This window comes from Equus przewalskii, chromosome 1 (assembly GCF_037783145.1).
Source record: "Equus przewalskii isolate Varuska chromosome 1, EquPr2, whole genome shotgun sequence".
In the NCBI taxonomy this organism is placed as follows: domain Eukaryota; kingdom Metazoa; phylum Chordata; class Mammalia; order Perissodactyla; family Equidae; genus Equus; species Equus przewalskii.
In genome coordinates this window covers 95,304,098-95,322,798 of record NC_091831.1, presented here as the reverse complement: position 1 = coordinate 95,322,798, position 18,701 = coordinate 95,304,098, and the positions used below count along the sequence as shown (strand labels likewise).

Here is an 18,701-nt window from a genome sequence, read left to right as displayed (position 1 = left end):
ACACGGGTCCTACTCCCCCAATGTCACATTGAGCCAAGCCTGCCTCCTAAATCAACCACGGGGAACAAACAGCAGTCCCCAGTATGCCAGCTCCTCTTTTCAGCTGCACTCCCAGAGGAGAAGCTCCCAGCCCAGCCCCGTAACCAGATCCCCTTCCTTCCACCAGGCAAGTCCATCAGGACTTCTACTAGAGAAAAACCTAGAAAGGCTTGTTCTGCAGTAGCAGCAGCTGCTGCTGCTGCCTCTACTACTGGCTCCAGGAGGGGCCCCAGCCTCCCAGACAAAGGAGCCCATTTCCCATATTTCATCTGCGAGTCCATTATGCTGAGCTAAGAGGCTGGGAATAAACACCCATCGTTACCCTGCGCTAAGCGATGTTTGTTAGTATAGAAGGTGACAGAAATCTCTATCATGCCGATGCACTATTAATACTGCATTATGCACACAGGCTCTGTGCTCCCCACTGCAGCTGGGAAATTGGCCTTGGCAGCTCCTCTTCCAGAAAAGGTAAGCTCCATGGCCTACTGGCCCAGGAGAGAAGGGGGAGGACAAGTCACACACTTCTGATGAAGGAACCACTGGTCCCGGCTAAAGGGACGCAGTCCCCAGACCTTGTAGTTCCAGCTTTGGTTATCTTTGTGGAAGTCCTTGCTCTGTAGGTTGGTATGCTAAGGGGATACATTAAGCAATTGCCCTGGGGAAAAGGGAGTGAGGTCAGGACCTCCAAACAACTTCAATGTAGCCAAAGAGGCACAAGGAAGGGTGGTCCTCGCCTCTAGCCCAGGGCCCACTGCAGAGTGCCTGGCACTGACCAGACTCAAAGAGTGTTTGTTGACTGACTGAGGGATGAAGGAGAAAAGAGAGTTGGAGGCAACCAACGCAGATGGGGTATTGGTTGCCTAGTGAGAGCGAGGGGCTATGAAGAAGACCCCAGGACAGAGGGCCAGGTCATCTGGGGTGGATGAGTGACAGATCAAGGGAAGCAGCATGAAGAGGTTGCCAGCCAGGAGGGGCTGGAGGTTGAATGCACACTTGTGGTTCAAAGTGCAGAGACTCACGTGGAAAAGGCAATCAGTGTGCAAGGCCTGAAAGGCCAGAGCCAGCTCGAAAATGACACCTGGGGAAAGAGGAGGCAGTAGCAAGGCTTCAAGGAAACCAAAAAAGAGAAGGCTTCAGATGCCAGAAAAGATGAGGGCCAGTGGCGGGTCGGGGTTGGCACCATGGAGAATCACTGTAGGTTCTGAGACGCTGTGAAGACATGAGCACGCTGGTGAGTCCATCAAGGGGCCAGTTTTGTAGTGAACGTGGCAGCTGACCTCTGACCAATGACAAGATAGAAGTGAAGGATGCTCGCTCTTAGTCCATGTGAATATCCAAGAATTATACAGTCATCAGTTGCTAGTATAGTTTAGAGCAGAAGAGAAGGTATCTACTTGCACACACATGTGTACACACACACACACACTCTCCAGAAAGCACACAAAGTAGGCAGTTGTGCATTGACAAGTGCCAAGAGATTCTTGGACAGGAGCTGATCGGTGGAGGCCAGTCTAATACGAGACGAAAAGGACCTGTCTGGGTCCAGCCACTTGGGAAGACAGTTTGGCAAGTTCTTACAAAGCTAAACATACTCTTACCATACGATCCAGCAATCACGCATGTAGGTATTTATGCAAATGAGCGGCAAACTTATGTCCATGCAAAATCTGCACACAAATATTTATAGCAGCTTTATTCATAATTGCCCAAACTAGGAAGTAACCAAGACGTCTGCTGTGGGTTGAGTGGTGTTTCCCTCCAAAATAAAAACATGTTCAAGTTCGAACCCCCAGTACCTTAGAATGTGACCTTATTTAGAAATAGGGTCAGGGCTGGCCCCGTGGTAGAGTGGTTAAGTTCACGCTTTCCGCTGCAGGCGGCCCAGTGTTTCGTTGGTTCGAATCCTGGGCGCGGACACGGCACTACTCATCAAACCACGCTGAGGCGGCATCCCACATGCCACAACTAGAAGGACCCATAACGAATAATATACAACTATGTACCGGGGGGCTTTGGGGAGAAAAAGGAAAAAATAAAATCTTTAAACAAACAAAAAAAGAAATAGGGTCATCGTAGATGTAATTAGTTAAGTCAAGATGAGGTCAGACTGGAGTAAGTTGGGCCGGTGTTCTTATAATACAGCCATGTGCAGACAGACACAGGGAGAACGCCATGTGAGGACAGAGGACTGGAGTGACGTGGCTGCAAGCTAAGGGACACCGGCAAGCCACCAGAAGCTAAGGAGAGACAAGGAAGGATTTCCCTACAGATTTGGGAGGGAGCATGGCCCACTGCACCTTGATTTTAGACTTGTAGCCTCTAGAACTGTGAGACGACAAATTTCTGCTGTTTGCAGCCACCCAGTTTGTGGTACTTTGTCTCAGTAGCCCTCAGGAACAAACACAACGTCCTTCAACAGGTGAACAGATAACAAACCGTGGTACATCTAAATAACGAAGTATTATTCAGCGACTAAAAAGAAACGAGCAACCAAGCCACAAAAAGAAACAGGAGAACCTAAAATGCATATTGCTAAGTGAAAGAAGCCAATCCAAAAAGGCTACACAGGGTGTGACCCCAGCTATATGACATCTGGGAAAGGCAACGCTATGGAGACTGTAAGAGGATCAGTGGTGGCCTGGGCTGCGGAGGGGATGAACAGGCAACCACGGAGGAGTTTTAGGGCAGTGACACTGTTCTGTGTGACACTGTGATGGGGGATACATGACACGACGATTTTATAAAAACCCATAGAACTGGACAGCACAAAGGTGAGCCCTCCTGTAAAGTGTGGACTTCAGCTAATGATGCTATATCAACATTCGTTCATCAATTGTAACAAACATGCCACACTAATGCAAGACGTTCGTAATAGGGGAAACTGTGGTGGGGAAGCGTGAAGGGCTATGTGGGAACTCTCTGTTCTTGCTGCTTAATTTTTCTGTAAACCTAAACCTGCTCTAAAAAATTTTAAAAAATAAATAGATAACCTGACTTAACCCCTGGGCCAAGTAATCCTTTATCTGAAGGCAACCACGGTCCCTTGGGGACTTGATTCCATGGAGAATTCAGAAAGGGGGATAAGTGTCGACAGTCAGACCAAGGCTGACCCAGCCTCATGATGACGGGACCTTCAGCCACAGTTCTCCAGGAATCCCAACCCTGAACAGCCTCTCCACGAAGCTGTCCTTATCCTGGAAGCAGGGAGAAAAGCGAGGTTCCGCAAAACAACAAAACCATCCTCATTCCTCAACAGCCGCCTTCGCTAAGTTCAAGAGGTACAGAGTGAGCACCATGGACCACTGGAATCCTGGGCAATGTGATTGCATAGGGAAAGGATGGAGGCTGGAGTCAGTAAGTCTGGGTTTTAATCTCAGCCTCTCTCTTAACAGTTGTATGATCTGGAACAAATCTCTTAAGCTCGCTGAGCCTTGGTTTCTTTATCTATAGAATGGGTATAGCAGCCTCTCCCTTAAAGAGCAGGTGAAAGATTGCATGAGACAAAAACAGTGGGTGGAGAGGAGGCTGTCGGTGCAGATCAAGGACCTTGCCCGCTGTCTGTGACATCTCTAGAGAGCTGGGCCGAGGAGTGAAGACAGACTCACCAGGCATCATCTGACACACAGTTGGTATCTTCTCTGACCCTAGTTCCATATTGTTTTCTACAGAAAATGAAGAATTATGACACATAAGAGCTACATCTTGGAACGAACTCAAAGTCAGGTTTGGGAAATAGAACACATATTAGAGAAGTGACAGGACGACCTAAGATTTGACTCAGTCCTTCAAGACCAGTGCATGGCATTACTCTAAGCCATGGGTTCCCAGGAGGGAAAGGTCACTTCGTGATCCATGAGCCTACCAAGAGGTTGGAAATGAGCCAGTGTTGAATGATGAACAGGGTGTAAAAAGGAAGGAAAAGGTGTGGGGTGAGGTGGGGGCCAGAGGGAGACGGGCATTTCAAGCAGGAATTACGCTAAGGTAGCAGGCGGACTGTGGGATTGGAGATCTGGAAAGAAGTGACTAGGGATGAAGGCTGGTGAGTCATCAGCAGAAAGGTGAAAGGTGAGAACACAGGGCTCCATGAACGGTCCCAAGGGGGCAGATGGTGCCTCCTGCATCTTGGAGACCAGCTCTGGTGGGCAGTAAGCCCCTGAGAGCAGAGACTATGCGTTTCTTCTTCCCCACTGTTTCCAGAGCCCGAAAGAAGGCCAGACACAAACCCTCAATAAATATTTATTGGATAGATGAAAGGGAGAAAAATCAGCACTGTGTGAGTGACTCGGATGCTAACGAAGAAGAGAGACTCAAAGGAACATGGTCAAGTTTTGCAAAGAGATGAAGGATGGAGAACTTGGGGGTTCCAGGGGAAATGGGAGGGGAAATGGGAAGAGAAATGGAGCTGCAGGACGGGAACTTAAAGAGGGCTACTGGTGAGCAGAAGAAGCAAACAGCGGTATCCGGAGCGGGAGATGAGGAAACGATGGGCTGACAGGATGGGGAGAGCTCTGTGAGCAGGCCCATGGGGAGCAGGAGAGATCAGGATGGAGAGATGGGGAGGGCTGACTCTTGGAAGGGAGGCACCATTTTCTCTGAGATAGAGACAAGCTGTGAATCAAGGCAGACGACCTGAGCTGGAGTCAGAGGGAGAGAAGGAGGAGACAGATTAGCTCCTCCAGATGACCTCGGCTCTCTCCACCGAGGGGCAAAGTTGTCTTCTGAGAATAGAGCCCTCCAACTGTCCTAAGGGAAAGAGCCACAGTGGGACTCCTGAGACAGCAGCTGGCAGTCCAGCCCAGAACACGCACGACTACTGCAGCAGAGCTGTCACAAGGGTGACGAAGGTAACAGGGGCCCAACATCGCTACAAATACCTCACCACTTCTCCCAGTGAGCCATCTAGACTGGCCCTTTGGTGTGTCATTCTGTAGGATCCAGCCACAAGGAGGGCTGCATCCATTTCCTGATGCTTTTGAGAACAGGGGGCTTTAAATAAAGAAGGAAGTGGCCTTTATTAGGCTTCGGATTCCACAGACATTACTGGGTAGGAGCATCTTTATTTGGCACTTTCAGAATCCCTGGAAAGGCTGCATAAATTCAGAACAAAGACAATGCCAATTGCAGAGCACTCGTTGGGAGTGTAGGAAGGAGGACATGAGCATCTGATAAGGAACTATACCAGGTGATCTGTAAATACCCTTGCAGCCCTGACATGCTATGAAAAACGCTGTGGACCAGATTGAAGACAGATAGAAAGCGAGAAGCGAGGAGAGGAGCAGCATCTTAATTGCTCCAGTCAGAAAAGTCCGCCATTTATGAGACACACATGCGTGAAGAAAGAAAAGCTCTTTTGTGCTAAATCCATCACTAGCGGGACTTGGGGAAACGATGGGTGAAGTCAGGTAGCACTAGGGCCCTGCAATTTCTTCCCACATCACACGTTTTTAAATGGGACAAGGAAGGGAATCAGACAGGAGCACCCCTGGGGGACCCACATTTCTGCTCCCTTAATCCTTGTTCTTGCCACCCCCCAAAGGAGTGACCCCGGCCATGTCTGCAGCGTCATAAATGCTCTCTGCTTATTTATCTGCCAAGGCGCATGTGGTTTTAATTATTTATGATGGTGTCTCTTCGCACACAGGGATGTGTCTTGGAGTCACTTCCCTCGACTGATGGAGCCTTTGTAATCAGAGACCTGCGGCCTCAGCCTGTAAATCTCGGCGAGGAGCTCCCTTTCACTGTCCGTGTGAGTCAGCCATGGATTCGCAGAGGGAAGATTAGCCAAATCCAGTTACAAGACTCCTGCACATGGCTTGTCATTGCCACACACGTTCTCTGAAAACAATTAAGAGCCATCCTCTGTCCACTGATAGGACAAAACAGACCGCTCCCCTGAAAAGGACACTTTCCCTAATGTCAGAGGGTTCTGACCATCTGCAATCATCTCATGATTTTCTTCCCATAAGGTTTGGCTTGTTCCCTATTCCTTCAAGTCTTGGTCAATAAACCTGCTTCCCCTCCATCTCCACTGACCCCTTCTTGTTCACACAGAACTACTGTCTGGATCCTTGGAAATGCCCCTATGTGGTTTTCCTAGATTCACCCCACGTGGCAATTGTGCTAACAGCCTGGTGTCAGGAGCTCACCAGCACAGGTACGACCCGGAGATCACACTGTACCAGGAGCTGAGTATCCTCACTGTTTGTGGATTCCATATTTACGAATTCGCCTACTCAATAAAATTTATGTGGGACCCACTACCAAGACTCAAGGCTCTCTCCTGGTCATTCACCAACATATGAGGAGCAGTGAACAATTTGTCACCCGACATACACCTTCCCAGCTGAGGTTGAACAAGGCCATGCTCTGCCTTTGGGTTTCAGCTCTCGCACTGCAAACAAGTGTCTTTTTTATGGTCTATTTGATGCCCCACTTTTTCTTGCATGTTTGTGCTTTTTGTTGGTGATTTCACTGTGTGAAGTGGCCCCGAAGCATAGGGCAAAAGGGCTGTCTAGTGGTCCTAAGAACAAGAAGGCTGCGGTGGCCTCCTGGAGAAAGCAGGTATGTTAGATCAGACACGTGTTAAATAAGCTTTGTTCAGGCGTAGGTCATAGTGCTGTTGGCCCTGAGGGCAACGCTAACAAACCAGCAATACACATCAAATAAAGTGTTTTCAAACAGAAACACAAGTAAAACAAGGTTATGGATTATCACTTGATAAAACTGTTGTGACCAGACCCACATAGGAACCTAACCCTCTCTTTCCCTTAGGAACAGTGGTTTAGTGTTTGCTCACTCAGTGCTCACAGTGCCTTTACAGAGCACAACTACTGTGAACAATGACAACCAACTGTATATTCAACACAGCAATGCCCAAGCCTGTGTTCCAATCCAATGTCACTCTAGAGAACGCAGCAGGGTCAACCCTAGACCGAGCTTGGACCCATGCTACCACCACAGAAGGCCCTTCCTCCCAGCCACACCCAGCTCTGTCCAGATAAACCTGATCTGAGGCAGAACCACTCTTTGCACTATGTTCTCCACTCTTTATCTGAAACTCAGATATCTTTCTTCCCTTGCCCAGCCATGGTCCAGAACCCAGGTATCCTTCCTCTAACTGATACTGACAGGGAGTGTGTCTGATAAACACTGAGACAGATTCTGGAGGACACCCAAGGTTGGGAGGCAAATGATGACCTTACTCTGACTCAAGCCCAGTCCTTCCCACCATGGCAATCCTCTCGCTAAAAGTCAGACCCAGAAAAACAGAAGCAGAGGTCGATGGGGTAGCCAATGCCCAGTCTGCTATAAGATGAACCAGTGGGAGCAGCAAGAGTTCTGTGAGCTACAAAGAGGTGGCCTGAGTACAGAGACCTCAGGCAGGGGGAGAGCAGGATCAGAGGCATTGCTCTGAGTCTGACCTCGGGACCAGCTGAGGGAAGAAGAGAATGGATGGCAGAAGCCCAGAGACAGGCAAGGGAACTCAGCGTCCTAGTACCTCAGTGTTCCTGTCTGTAAGACGAGGCCGTCACCGAGGCCATCCCTGAGTCCCTTTCAGCTCTAAGGCAGTCTCAGGGGCCTCTTTTCTCTCCAGAAGTAGGTGACTGTTTCCTGGGGAGGAGCAGTGGGAGGGAAAGGGATGTGCATTGGGGCTGCTGGGGCCTGGAATGAACCTGGGGACACAGCAAGGGGACAGCTGCTGGACAGAGGGCCAAGCTGCAGAGGCTCTGGGAGCTGGGAGAGGCCATAGCAGAGCTCAGCAGAAATACAAAGAGGAGGCCTGAACCCACAGGATGTGAGAGACAAGGAGGAAAGAGGTGCCCTGAGCCCTCTGATCAGAATGAGGCATCTGCAGTGGGGAGGCGGGGTCCTAGCGCTGGGCCATGATTGATTCTCAGAAAGAGCACACTTCGGGGCACTGGAGGGGCAGCTGGAGAGATGTTTCCATTCAAACGGTACTCACCGCCCTTCATTCCCTTCCCCCCTCGTGGAGGCTTGGGTGGAGGGTCTGAAGACCTCAGGGGCTGTTGTCTGAACAGAGTCAGGTTACATTTCCTGAATACACAGGCCAGGTCTACAGAGAAGACCAGCCTTGTCTGTGCCCCCATCTTACTGGGAGCACCTCGCCACGTGGGGCTGGGCCTTCTGCCTCCAGGCTGCTCCCCACCCCGAGCCCCCTCTGCCCAGGACACTCTGCCCCAGTGGAGTCCCCTTGCCCAGGCTATTCTTCAAGTTTTGAGACAAACAGGGAAGGTCTCTTAGAGAGTGGGAGGTTAGCAGGTGGTAAGTCACCTCAGAAGGTTCCAGAACCCCAGCTATGTGGTATGTCGCCACGCCACCCTCCCCTCCCCAGAAGGGACAACGTTCTACTCTGGTACTCACACGTGTCTGGCTTGTGGCAGTTGTGTCCCTGACGGAAGTACTGGGGGTTCTCAATGACCGGGATGCGGGTCATACCGATGACCACTGTGTCCGGCCCGGCATCCAGTGACGAGGGTGTGGTGATGCCATGGTTGATGTGGTGCAGTGGGCTGGCTGAGTCCTCCTCACCACTGATGACAGCCACGGGACCTGCACACACCAGGAGAGACACAGGACCCCAGTGAAGTCACAGCCAGCCAGCGCCCAGCCCTGCCCACAGACCCATTCACTGTTTTGGCCACCACATTTTCCATTAAGAGTAGAATCCCCAGGAAGAGAATTCCCTGAATGCTCTGGATCCTGAATTCAAAGAACCACCCTTAATTCTCTTTCTTGAGAGAGAAAAATCCACCCATAACGCCATGGAAACAGCTGCAAAATGAAAGCATGAATCAAAATGACTATGACGTGAATTATTTTCACTTCCCCCAAATCCAAATTAGTTCAAAATAATGCAAATTTTAAACGTGTCTTTGCTTATGTAGCAACAACGGGATGAAAAAAATGACTTAGCAGTAGTCTGCACCCTGTCCCTCCTCCCTTCAGGAGCTTTAAAAAACTACTGATGCCAGGTCCCACCCCCAAAGATTTGGATCCACTCGGGCTGAGGATGCAAGGTGGGCATCAGGATTTAAAGAACTCACATGTGAGTCCCATGTACAGCCAGGACCTAGAACCTCTAGTTAGGGCCTTGCAGGCTCCAGAGCCTTTTCAGAGCGGCTATCAGATTCCCATAGGAATGTGATAGAGCGCTCACTGGACTCTGTTAGCAAGAGGGAAGACGGAGGGAAGCCCAGCGTGGGCCTGGACCTAACCTGAGCCAGGTTTTACAAGTGACAGTCATTAGGCTGCATCACTATTAGCCTACACACAGCTGGACGAGCTGTCCTGCTCTTGAAAGATCCATATTGCCCCAATGGCTTCAAAGAATACCATTTGCATCTTCCCCAACCCAACTGCACCATTTTCTAAGCCAAAGAAGTAACCCCGTAAATAGGGTTATTTACAAACACCAGTTGACAGCGATAATTATTGCTGCAGTCTTGGTAGAGCAATGGTTCTGTTTGGTGGTGCGATTCCCCCATACGTACAAATAAAACTCCTGTAAAGTGAATTCACTGTGACTGTTTGTGGCTTCATACAACTGGCATTTTAAATGGCTGCTTTGCAAGACACCCGGTCCCAAGACAAAGTGCCCGCTGTGATTTGGTTTTGCGGCTTGAACAATATTTCCACTGCAGAAATCCATTACATCTTACTGAAGTTTATGGGGAGAATATTTCCCATCAAACAGCAAGGTGAATCGCCAATGAGGCAGAACTAAATGGAAGACTAGTAAATGCAAACTGAGGACGCTGAATTCTACTCCATCAGCACCGACAGGCTTCTTCCAACCTATGACAATCGTCTGTGTTCGGAGACCACGTAGAAAAATAGCAATAAGGGGTTGCCCAAATACTCACAATAATCACTTGCAAGTTCTTGAAAACAACTGTAAACTTTTTGAAAAACCCCATAGTGATTTTCCGTTAAACACAGAAAGCTGAGCACTGGTCTTTACCCTCCTTCTCTCCCCAAACGCCACTAAAATACAAAGAAATTAAAGAAATATTTATGCATAAAGAGAAGTAAGGGGAAACAAGAGGAAATAAGATATTTCAACAGTTTTGGAAGATGAAAAAGCAAAGGAGGATGCTCGTCTATAGAGAGAGGAAGCTACGGAAGAAAGGAGCGCTGGGGCTGCACGTGGAATATTTACAGGAAGTCAGTTCTGCTGGGGATGCCCAGTACTTGAATGGACAGGGTACTTCGGAAGGCTGGGGTGAGGCTCAGGTCCAGAACAAGGTACCCAGGCCATCACCTTGCCCCCATCCCTCCAGACTCTAGTAGTTCATTCGCAGAGAAATTGAACCCAAAAGGCTCAGGGGAGGACCAAGGCGAAGCATGAAGCTGAGCCCGTTCTTCCTGCTCCTAGAACACAGAAACCAGGAATAACCTTGTCTACCCACCCACCCCATTCCCAGTCTCGCCTCACACCACCTCCCTGCAGGAGATCAGACAGAGCTTCTCTGGAGAAACTGAACGACTCAGAGAAGCCTTCTAGATATTGACCTTGTGGGTCTCCCAGAGAAGTCAAGATTCTTGTGTGATCACGCCATGGCGAAGCCTAATAGTTGGCAAGCCCTCCCTGTATACATGAACCGCTTTCTAGAACTCAATTCCTACATATGAAGAAGCAGTCCAGGATCACCAGACACTTCAGCAAAGCTTCAGCATGAAAGATAGGGTGCAAGACACACAGACAATCAGGGACTTGATGGACACAGAGGCAACGCAGAGAGCAGCCGACTGTTTTTTGAATCACTAATATCCTCAGAGAGATAAATGAAGACATTGCGTCCATAAAACAAGATGATACTTAAAATGTGAACAATTAGAAGGTAAGAAAGAGTCCTTGGGAACTATGATCATCAAAATGTGAAAGTCAAAGAAGAGTGGAAGATCAAGTCAAGGAAATTTTCAGAAAGGCAAACAAAAAGGAAAGAGGTGGTAAATAGGAAAGTAAAGGTAAGAAAATTAAAGACTTGATCCAGAGAGCCAATATCTGATTAAAAGATGGAGGGTCGGGAGAGAGAGAGAGAAAAGGAGGGAGAACAGAAAGGATGGGAGAATTAAAAAAATTATGAGAAAATTTCCCCAAATTGTCCACCTAGTTTCCAGCACGTTAACCCATGCACGTGTGCATACACACACACACGCAAATCAAGGCACAAAATTATGAAAGGCCAGAGCCCAGAGAATAAAGAGAAGATGCTAAGAGCTTCCAGGAGGGAGGGATAGGTCACATTTCAAAAAGAAGAGGAATCAGAAAGACAGCAGAATTCTCCATAACAACCTATTCCTGTTACTCTACTGAGAAATTCCTTCCAAATTTTGACGGATAAATTTTCAGCCTAGAATTCTACACTCAAAAATTTATTCATCCACTGTAAGGCAAAAGAGAGGTGTTTGCAGACGTGTAAAATTTTACCTCATTCTTTCTTAGGAGGTGGCAGGAGGTGAGGCTTCAGTAAGACAAAGGGGCTGATGAGGAAAGAGGGAGTGGGAGATTCGGTTCCAAAAAGACCAAACAACAGAGGGCCCCCCACACCTCACCCCCTTCTGTTCTCAGCATTATGGGATGTGGGTTGTCATAGCCACATGGAGGAAGGACAGGAATCAGGAGCAGTTTGGAGAAGACACAACATTGGGACATTTGAATCTGCTCTCGTCAAGTCAATGGACAACGAGTGGTCAACAAAATGTTCCAAGAGGCTGTGATCTAAAATGATCTCTAATTTCCTGACGTTGTTCTAGGATTTGGAGGGCCGGGGAAAGAGCCATGGGGAAAAGAGATGTCCTGCTATAGGCTCCCAAGCCATTAGGAAGGGACAGGGTGGCCCAGGAAGACATCCCAGAAGTAAAAGAATAAAGCAGACTTCAGAGCCCTGGAGGACCCAATACTTAAAATGTGGGCAGAGGAAGGGGAGCAGGAAAAGGAGAATGAGAAGAAACAGCCAGGAAAGTAGAAGAAAATCAGAAAAGGCTGTCATCTTAGAAGTCAAAGAAGGAGATTTTCTAGAAGTTCAAGAGTATCATAGACTGAGGCCAAGAAGGATGAAAAATAAGTTTAATGAGAGCAGTTTCTATAGAATGGCAGAGGAAAAGATCTAATCATACTGAGTTCAGGAATTAGCTGGAGAAACCACCATCATCATCATAATTTTTATTATTGAGTGCCTCCTATGTACCAGGCTCGGTAAATGTAACTTCTTGAACTTTATAATGCCCTTTATAATGCCCCTGTGAGGTCAGCATCACTACTTTCCCCATTTTACAGTTGGGGCACTGAAGCAAAGAGCAGTACCTGCCCAAGGACCACACCCAGCAAGGAAGTGATGACACTGGAACTCAAACCGACAGTGTGGCCCCGGAGCCCGTGCTCACAACCGTTAGGCAGCACTGCCTCCATGAAAGTGCAGACTGGCAGGGACTGGAGGTGGGGGGAGTACTTGTTCTAAGGGACACTTGATCAATTCTGGTACATTATCCTCCTTCTGAGCAGCCGCCTTCCATGCCAGGTCCCTGAGACCCTTTTTTAAAGATGTTCCTCTTGACCCTTGAGAATGGGAACAAGAGTGAGTCACCTCATTAGACTCACCCAGATAGACTACGGATAATTCATTGTCTCCTCTTCCCAGAGCTGCTGAATGCTCTCATTTAACGACATCCACCTCAGAAAGAGCATTGCACCGTCAGACCGCTGTCCAGTCCCTGAGGCCCTCTTAGTCACCTCCGCTCTTCCATAAACCACACTCCTTGAAATAAAAGCCAAGACAGAGCACACAGCCCCGTCACTTCAAAGGAGGCCAGAGAAGACTCCTGCAGCTTGCTCCCTCCTGCCTGTGCAGGAGCCCAACAGTGCTCCCCAACAGGGCTCAGCTGGCGCTGAGCAAACCAAGGCCTCCTTGGACAGGGCCGTTCCACCTATGGTGAGCTATTTAGCATCCTTGGACGTGAGCATTAAAAGCCAGTCTCAGCTTCATCAGTTGTAACAAAGGTACCACTCTGTGGGGGATGTTGATGATGGGGGAGACTGCATGTGTGGGGGAGGCGGTGTATGGTAACACTGTACCTTCCTCTCAATTTTGCTGTGAACCTAAAACTTCTCAAAAAAAAAATAAAGTTCAGTAAAAAATTTTAAAATAAATATTTTTAAAAAGCCAGGCTCCCCACCCAATACACAACACATTTCCCAACACCCCTTAGGGCGAGAGAACTTCCCCAGGTTGAAAACAGCTGATACAGATACCAGCATTCACTCTAGGAACCAATTTCCCTTTCCAGCTCTGGCCAGCTCTCATGTCACTTGCCTCAGGGGAAAACCCACAGACCTGTGGCCCCTCTGATGAGGAAGAATTCTTCTCACCTTAATAACCACAGAGAAGAATTTATTAAGATGAGAGAAAGGGATGAGTAATGGGGGAAAATCTCATTTGTCTGGGGAGCTCCTCTGTTTTGTGAGGCCCAGCGCAGGTCAGGAGAAGGCTCAAGCTTGCTGTCTTCTGAGCTCTCAACACACGCACACACAGACTGTCTAGCACTCATGATGGGCCTCTCTGTTGCCACTAATCCAGTCCTAATTATTATTTTATTATGCAGTCCTAATAAACAAAAGAAAGAGAGTCAGGCTTACGGCCTCTCTGGTAAGTTCCAGCTCTTGAGAGAGTCCCGGGAGGGAATACACTCATGTCACATAATTCTTTTCCCAAATGAGTGTTTTTTTTCCTTCAGACCTGTGGTGGGTTTTGTTCATCCAGCCACACCACAATAGAACTGTTGGATAATTAAAGTTCGAAGGTCCCCACAGGTGTCTTGCCCAGCAGGATGGTCCAAACTGTCTGTCCAGAATCTTTCTCTTTCCCTCTCTGCTCCTTCTTCGGGAAAAAATAAGGGGGCAGTGGCAGGAATGGCTTAGAGTTTCATAAGTGGCTGATTCCAATGTGGGAGTTGGTTTCCCCCAGAAAGCAAAGGTCTCTGATGAGAACACAAGATTGAATTTCACTGCCATAGAGTCAGCTCTGACCAAGATGGATGGAGGTCGTGATGTGGATTAAGGCTGCCCCAGGTAGAGAAGCCCAGGGTGACCTTGCCTACATGCCGATCTATATGACGTGGTGGATTTTTATGGTATGCATTAGGGCTGCCCCGGGGAGAGAAGCCCAGGGCATCCTCACCTACATGCCGATCTATATGACCAGATTCGTATCTAAAGTTATACGACTGCACAATAACCAGACCCCATCTGCACTGAAATCATTTAATGACTTTTTACATCACCTTTTCTTTTTCTAGTAAAAATAAGTCACGTACCCGTGCCTTATAAATTTAGCCCTAACCCTCAACTCAGGGAAGCAGCTCTTCACTGCCCATGGGTCCTGTCGCCATGCATGCAGGTCTTTACTGCCCATGGGTCCTGTCCCAATGCTATTCCATACTATTCTCTAAATACAAGAGCACTACTGCCAGACCTTGAGAGCCCAAGAAATCTTTCTTTTGACTCTTTGGCTCACCGTCCCCGCATCAGTTCCATCACAAGGGAAGTTGGGGGGGGGGGGTGGTGCAGAAGAGCAGGGGGAAGGGTGCAGTGCACAAAATGAAGGAGGGAATGCAGCAGCCTCCTGGTATTGCATCAACACGGAAACACACTGCATCTTTCAGACTAGGGCAGGACTTCCTGAAATCACTTCACCAATGTCCTACCCTTGTCATTAAGTCCCTTTCTGCTCCACCAACTTCCTAACTTACAAAGCATTAACAACTCTCAGAAATCTGGCCCCAAGAAAATCCAGTAACTGATTCAACATGATTGCATTTGCCCCGCCAATTTGTAGAAGTGGTTCTCCAATTTCCATAGGAATGACTCAGAGTCCCAAGGATGTGGTTATAACAAATGGAAAAGGGGAGGGAAAATAAACTAACATTTATTAAACACCTGCTGTATGCCAGGTATATTGCTGGGCATTTTGTTCTCTTCTCATTTGATCCTCAAAATATACTGTTATTCCCATTTGACCAACTAGAAAAGTGATCATCAAATAAATTTAGTTTTCCAAAAATCACTTCGCCAGGAAGTGATGGAGCCTGAATTTGAACCTATGTTTATTCATCTCTAAAGTTCTTACTCATCCCAGCAAACTACCCATTTTCTCAATAGCATGGCCGACATCAAGTAAATTTTACAAACAGAACTCAGGGTGAATTCATGAGGCCATAAAAAGAAGCTGAGACATCTGAATCAAGGCATCTAGGCATAGATCACCAAATATTTTCAAGGCTGAACCAACCCATATAAGTTAACTTCGGGCAGTCAAGGCCAACATTTATGGCTAAACTGTAAAATCCTGGAGCCAGAATCCATCCATTTCTACATTCCTTCATTTATCCTTGTACTTCCTTCCAAGGCGAGGGCAATCTCATCTCCCAATGCAGAAAACCCTCTTAGTTTAACTGTGATCATTATGACTGCTGTTCCCAAGTATTTTCAGGCCCTGGGAGTCCTGCAGTTTTCAGCACCCATTGAAGCTGGGTAGTGCCTCATCACCTCCTTTGGCTAATGAAAAGTGAGCAGAAGTGATATATATCACTTCCACATGGAAGCTGTAAGATCCAGTGTGTGAACCACCACGTTCTCTTTTTCCTGCCTTGGCAACTGTGGAAGCGTGAGGCAGAGCCCCAGGCAACCTCAGTCCCTGAGTGAGGCTGACATAAAGCCAAGGGCACTGGGTGCACATGCAGCCTAAGTGAGGAATACAGCTTTGTGGTGTCAAGTCACTGAGATTGGCGGGGGTACTGTTTGTCATCACAGGATAACCTAGCTCATGCTGACTAATACAGGAATGAAGCCCTCTCATAATTAACAATGTTACTTTAATCCTTTCCTTCAGGCGCTGTGCATGCGTCACACCATCTTCAACAAATGGCTACAAAAGTGCCCTATGCAAAGGCTGTGCATATCATCCTCAATGATGTAATTCATCTTAAAACGCCTCCTCCCAACTCTCCCCAAATTGAGCTCTACTCTAATCTAATCCAATCTAGTTCCACAGAGAGCCAGACCATGACCTCTATTGCTGAAAAAGACTCTCCCCTCCCCAGCCCGCCCCAGATCTGACTTGGGAAGTAAGGGAAAACAAACCTGGATGGGTCTCATGCTTTTTTAATGTGTCAGAATGAAGCAAACAAGCCAACCTTTGGATTAAGAAAATGATTTTTTAAAAACCTCAACCTTTCCCTACTGATAAAAATCAAACATCAACGAGTCCCCGGTGGGCGAGAGCTTCGCATCAACAAATGTGGGAGCAGGAATTCATAAAACAGAAGAAGTGAAAGCACAACAAACACAATTAAAAATCCAGCCGCGCTCAGAGAGGGACTTTCCATTTACCGTCTCATAAAAAGAGCCTCGTCCTCAGAGGCAAACAAAAGAAAATCAGTTTCTTAATTTTTATTGGCAGATGTGGGACAGAGGCCAAGTGAACCTGGGCTGTGCCCAAGAGCGTATCTGGGGACAAGTCACCAGCTCTGTTCCTGGACCAGCTCCTCTGGTCCCTCCCATCTCTGCCTCCTCCAACTTCCAGACAGACTTTGCCACTGTGATTTCTGAGGCACGCAGGGTCCCGCAGGCTGCCCAACAAGGCATGCCCTCCTCACTCCTCTGCCCCTCTCCCTGAATCATTTCCCAAAAGAGAAGCTTTTTCTCTGGCTTCAAATCCCTCCCAGCCTCTTACAGGAACCAAAGGAGCTGTGCATGCTGCATAGACTTCATAGCTGGGAGGTATCGCTTGGTGATTGAAAATGATGCTGCTGATCAACCAGCCTGACAACACACATTTAAGGAAAGAGGAGGCAGGATGGCGCTCTGAACACTTGGCTTCCCTTATCTCAGTTAATCATCACAATAACCCTGGGGGTAGATCCTGTTATCCCAGTAATGCAGGCGAGAAAATTGAAGCTCAAGCTTTCATAATTTGCTCAAGGTCACACAGTTAATAAGTGGTAGACAGACTCATGTCTGTCTGACTTCAAAGTTTGGGCTCATTTCACTGCACCATGCTGCCTAAGCCTCCAGCATTGTTTTTCTGACATTGAAACGAGTTAGAGTGGGTCAATGGTGGTCTCCTCCCCACCCCTATCTTTATTCCCATGAGACTCATTTGTAAGAGAACTGGCTTCACTCAGGAGTGGAGCTCATGACATTTCCAGTGAACTTTAGACCCACAGTCTGTGCACCAGGTTGTAGCTGGAAGGGGCAACTCTTATGAAGGAGTTCATGGGCAGAAGAATGGCAGGCAGCAAGGGGCCTGAGAATGGAAAAAATATGCAGCTAGAGGGGAGGCAAATGGCATCAGCTTCTCCAAAGCTGCTTTATAGAGGCAGCATTTCAGAACATTCCAGGCATAAACAGGAAGCAAGTAATTACCTTCCGATTGCATATATAAGACAACTGGAGTACAAAATGCTGGTGGTTTTGTCCAAGGTCCCCTAAAAAAATTATAGTTAAGTCTCGACATTTCGAAATTCAGCTTTAGCTATTGAACTGTCACTAGTCAATGTTACCGCCAAATAGAGGCATTTATCTCCTCTAAAGAATGATCCATAGCTTTTCCCCCAACCTCTTGCGGACTTTGGCAAATGGAAGGAAACACCACATGCAGTGCAGCATGCTGTGCTAGGTGCTGCCATGTTGAATCACTGATGTCCCCACGCCCTTCAGCCACTCACTCATGTCACTTTTCTCACTAACTGAATTATATTGCATAATTTCCATACTTTAATTTCAACACTATGACCAAGAGAATGAAAGCCCAAAGTCCTGCGGGCTAAGCCCAATGCCTCTGTTATGACCTAGTTCACGAGTGGGAAACTCAATATCTAGAAACTCACTGGTTGACCTGTAGGTGGTTTCAATGTGAGGTTCTTTAAATTAAAGTGAGTCATGACTAGTGAGAAGAAATAGACACAACTGATGCACAGCAGAAGAAAATTCTTTTCAGGAGAAACTTGGAGCCTTATAGGCACTGGTTTATAGGAGGGTTCCCAATTAGAAAAGATTCCCACAGTTGCCTGGGGCTCACACACTGCTTTCCAGGCAACAGCTTATCCAAGGTATGTCTGGAGGAAACCCTTTTCATGGTCTTTCCAAGGACATGTGTGCCATGGCATATTACCACCTGCAGAAAATGCAGCTTCTTTCTCCAGAGTGACCGCCTTAAATACTCAAACAAAACACGACAATAATAGTTATTGTCTACGGAGCACTTGCTGACTGCCAGGCATTGTCTGGCTTTGCGTACATATGACCTCATTCAATACTCACAGTAGCTCAGTGAGGTGGGTCCTGTAACTACAGCCAGAGTAGTTAAGTGGTCTGCCCAAGGTCACACAGCTAGTGACAGCACTGTGATGCTAGCTGGAGCTGTAGGACTTTAGAATCTGTATTCTTAATCACGGCCCTGCCTGCCTCATGGTACAGAATCACATGGCCTCAAATCAGTGAGGTCTAGAAGGAAAACCCTTCTGAACTACAACACCCCTAAACCTCACATGCTGAACTGAGGCCTGAATTTATAGTTGGAGAGAAACCATGAAAGTCCAGTGGCTTCTTCCAGGCCCTTCTGAGGTTGTAAACTCATTCCCAA

At 47.7% G+C, this 18,701-nt stretch overlaps 1 protein-coding gene across 6 annotated transcripts in view; it reads right to left on the bottom strand.

Moving 5' to 3' along the window:
* The window catches only part of NTRK3 (neurotrophic receptor tyrosine kinase 3), a 361,677-nt gene that overhangs the window by 142,503 nt on the left and 200,473 nt on the right, over positions 1-18,701 (bottom strand). For all 6 annotated transcript variants that reach the window (XM_070618143.1, XM_070618148.1, XM_070618149.1 and 3 more), the window contains exon 12: positions 8,422-8,610. In XM_070618143.1, coding sequence (XP_070474244.1) covers positions 8,422-8,610 — 189 coding nt within the window. The remainder of the gene's footprint in view (positions 1-8,421; positions 8,611-18,701) is intronic.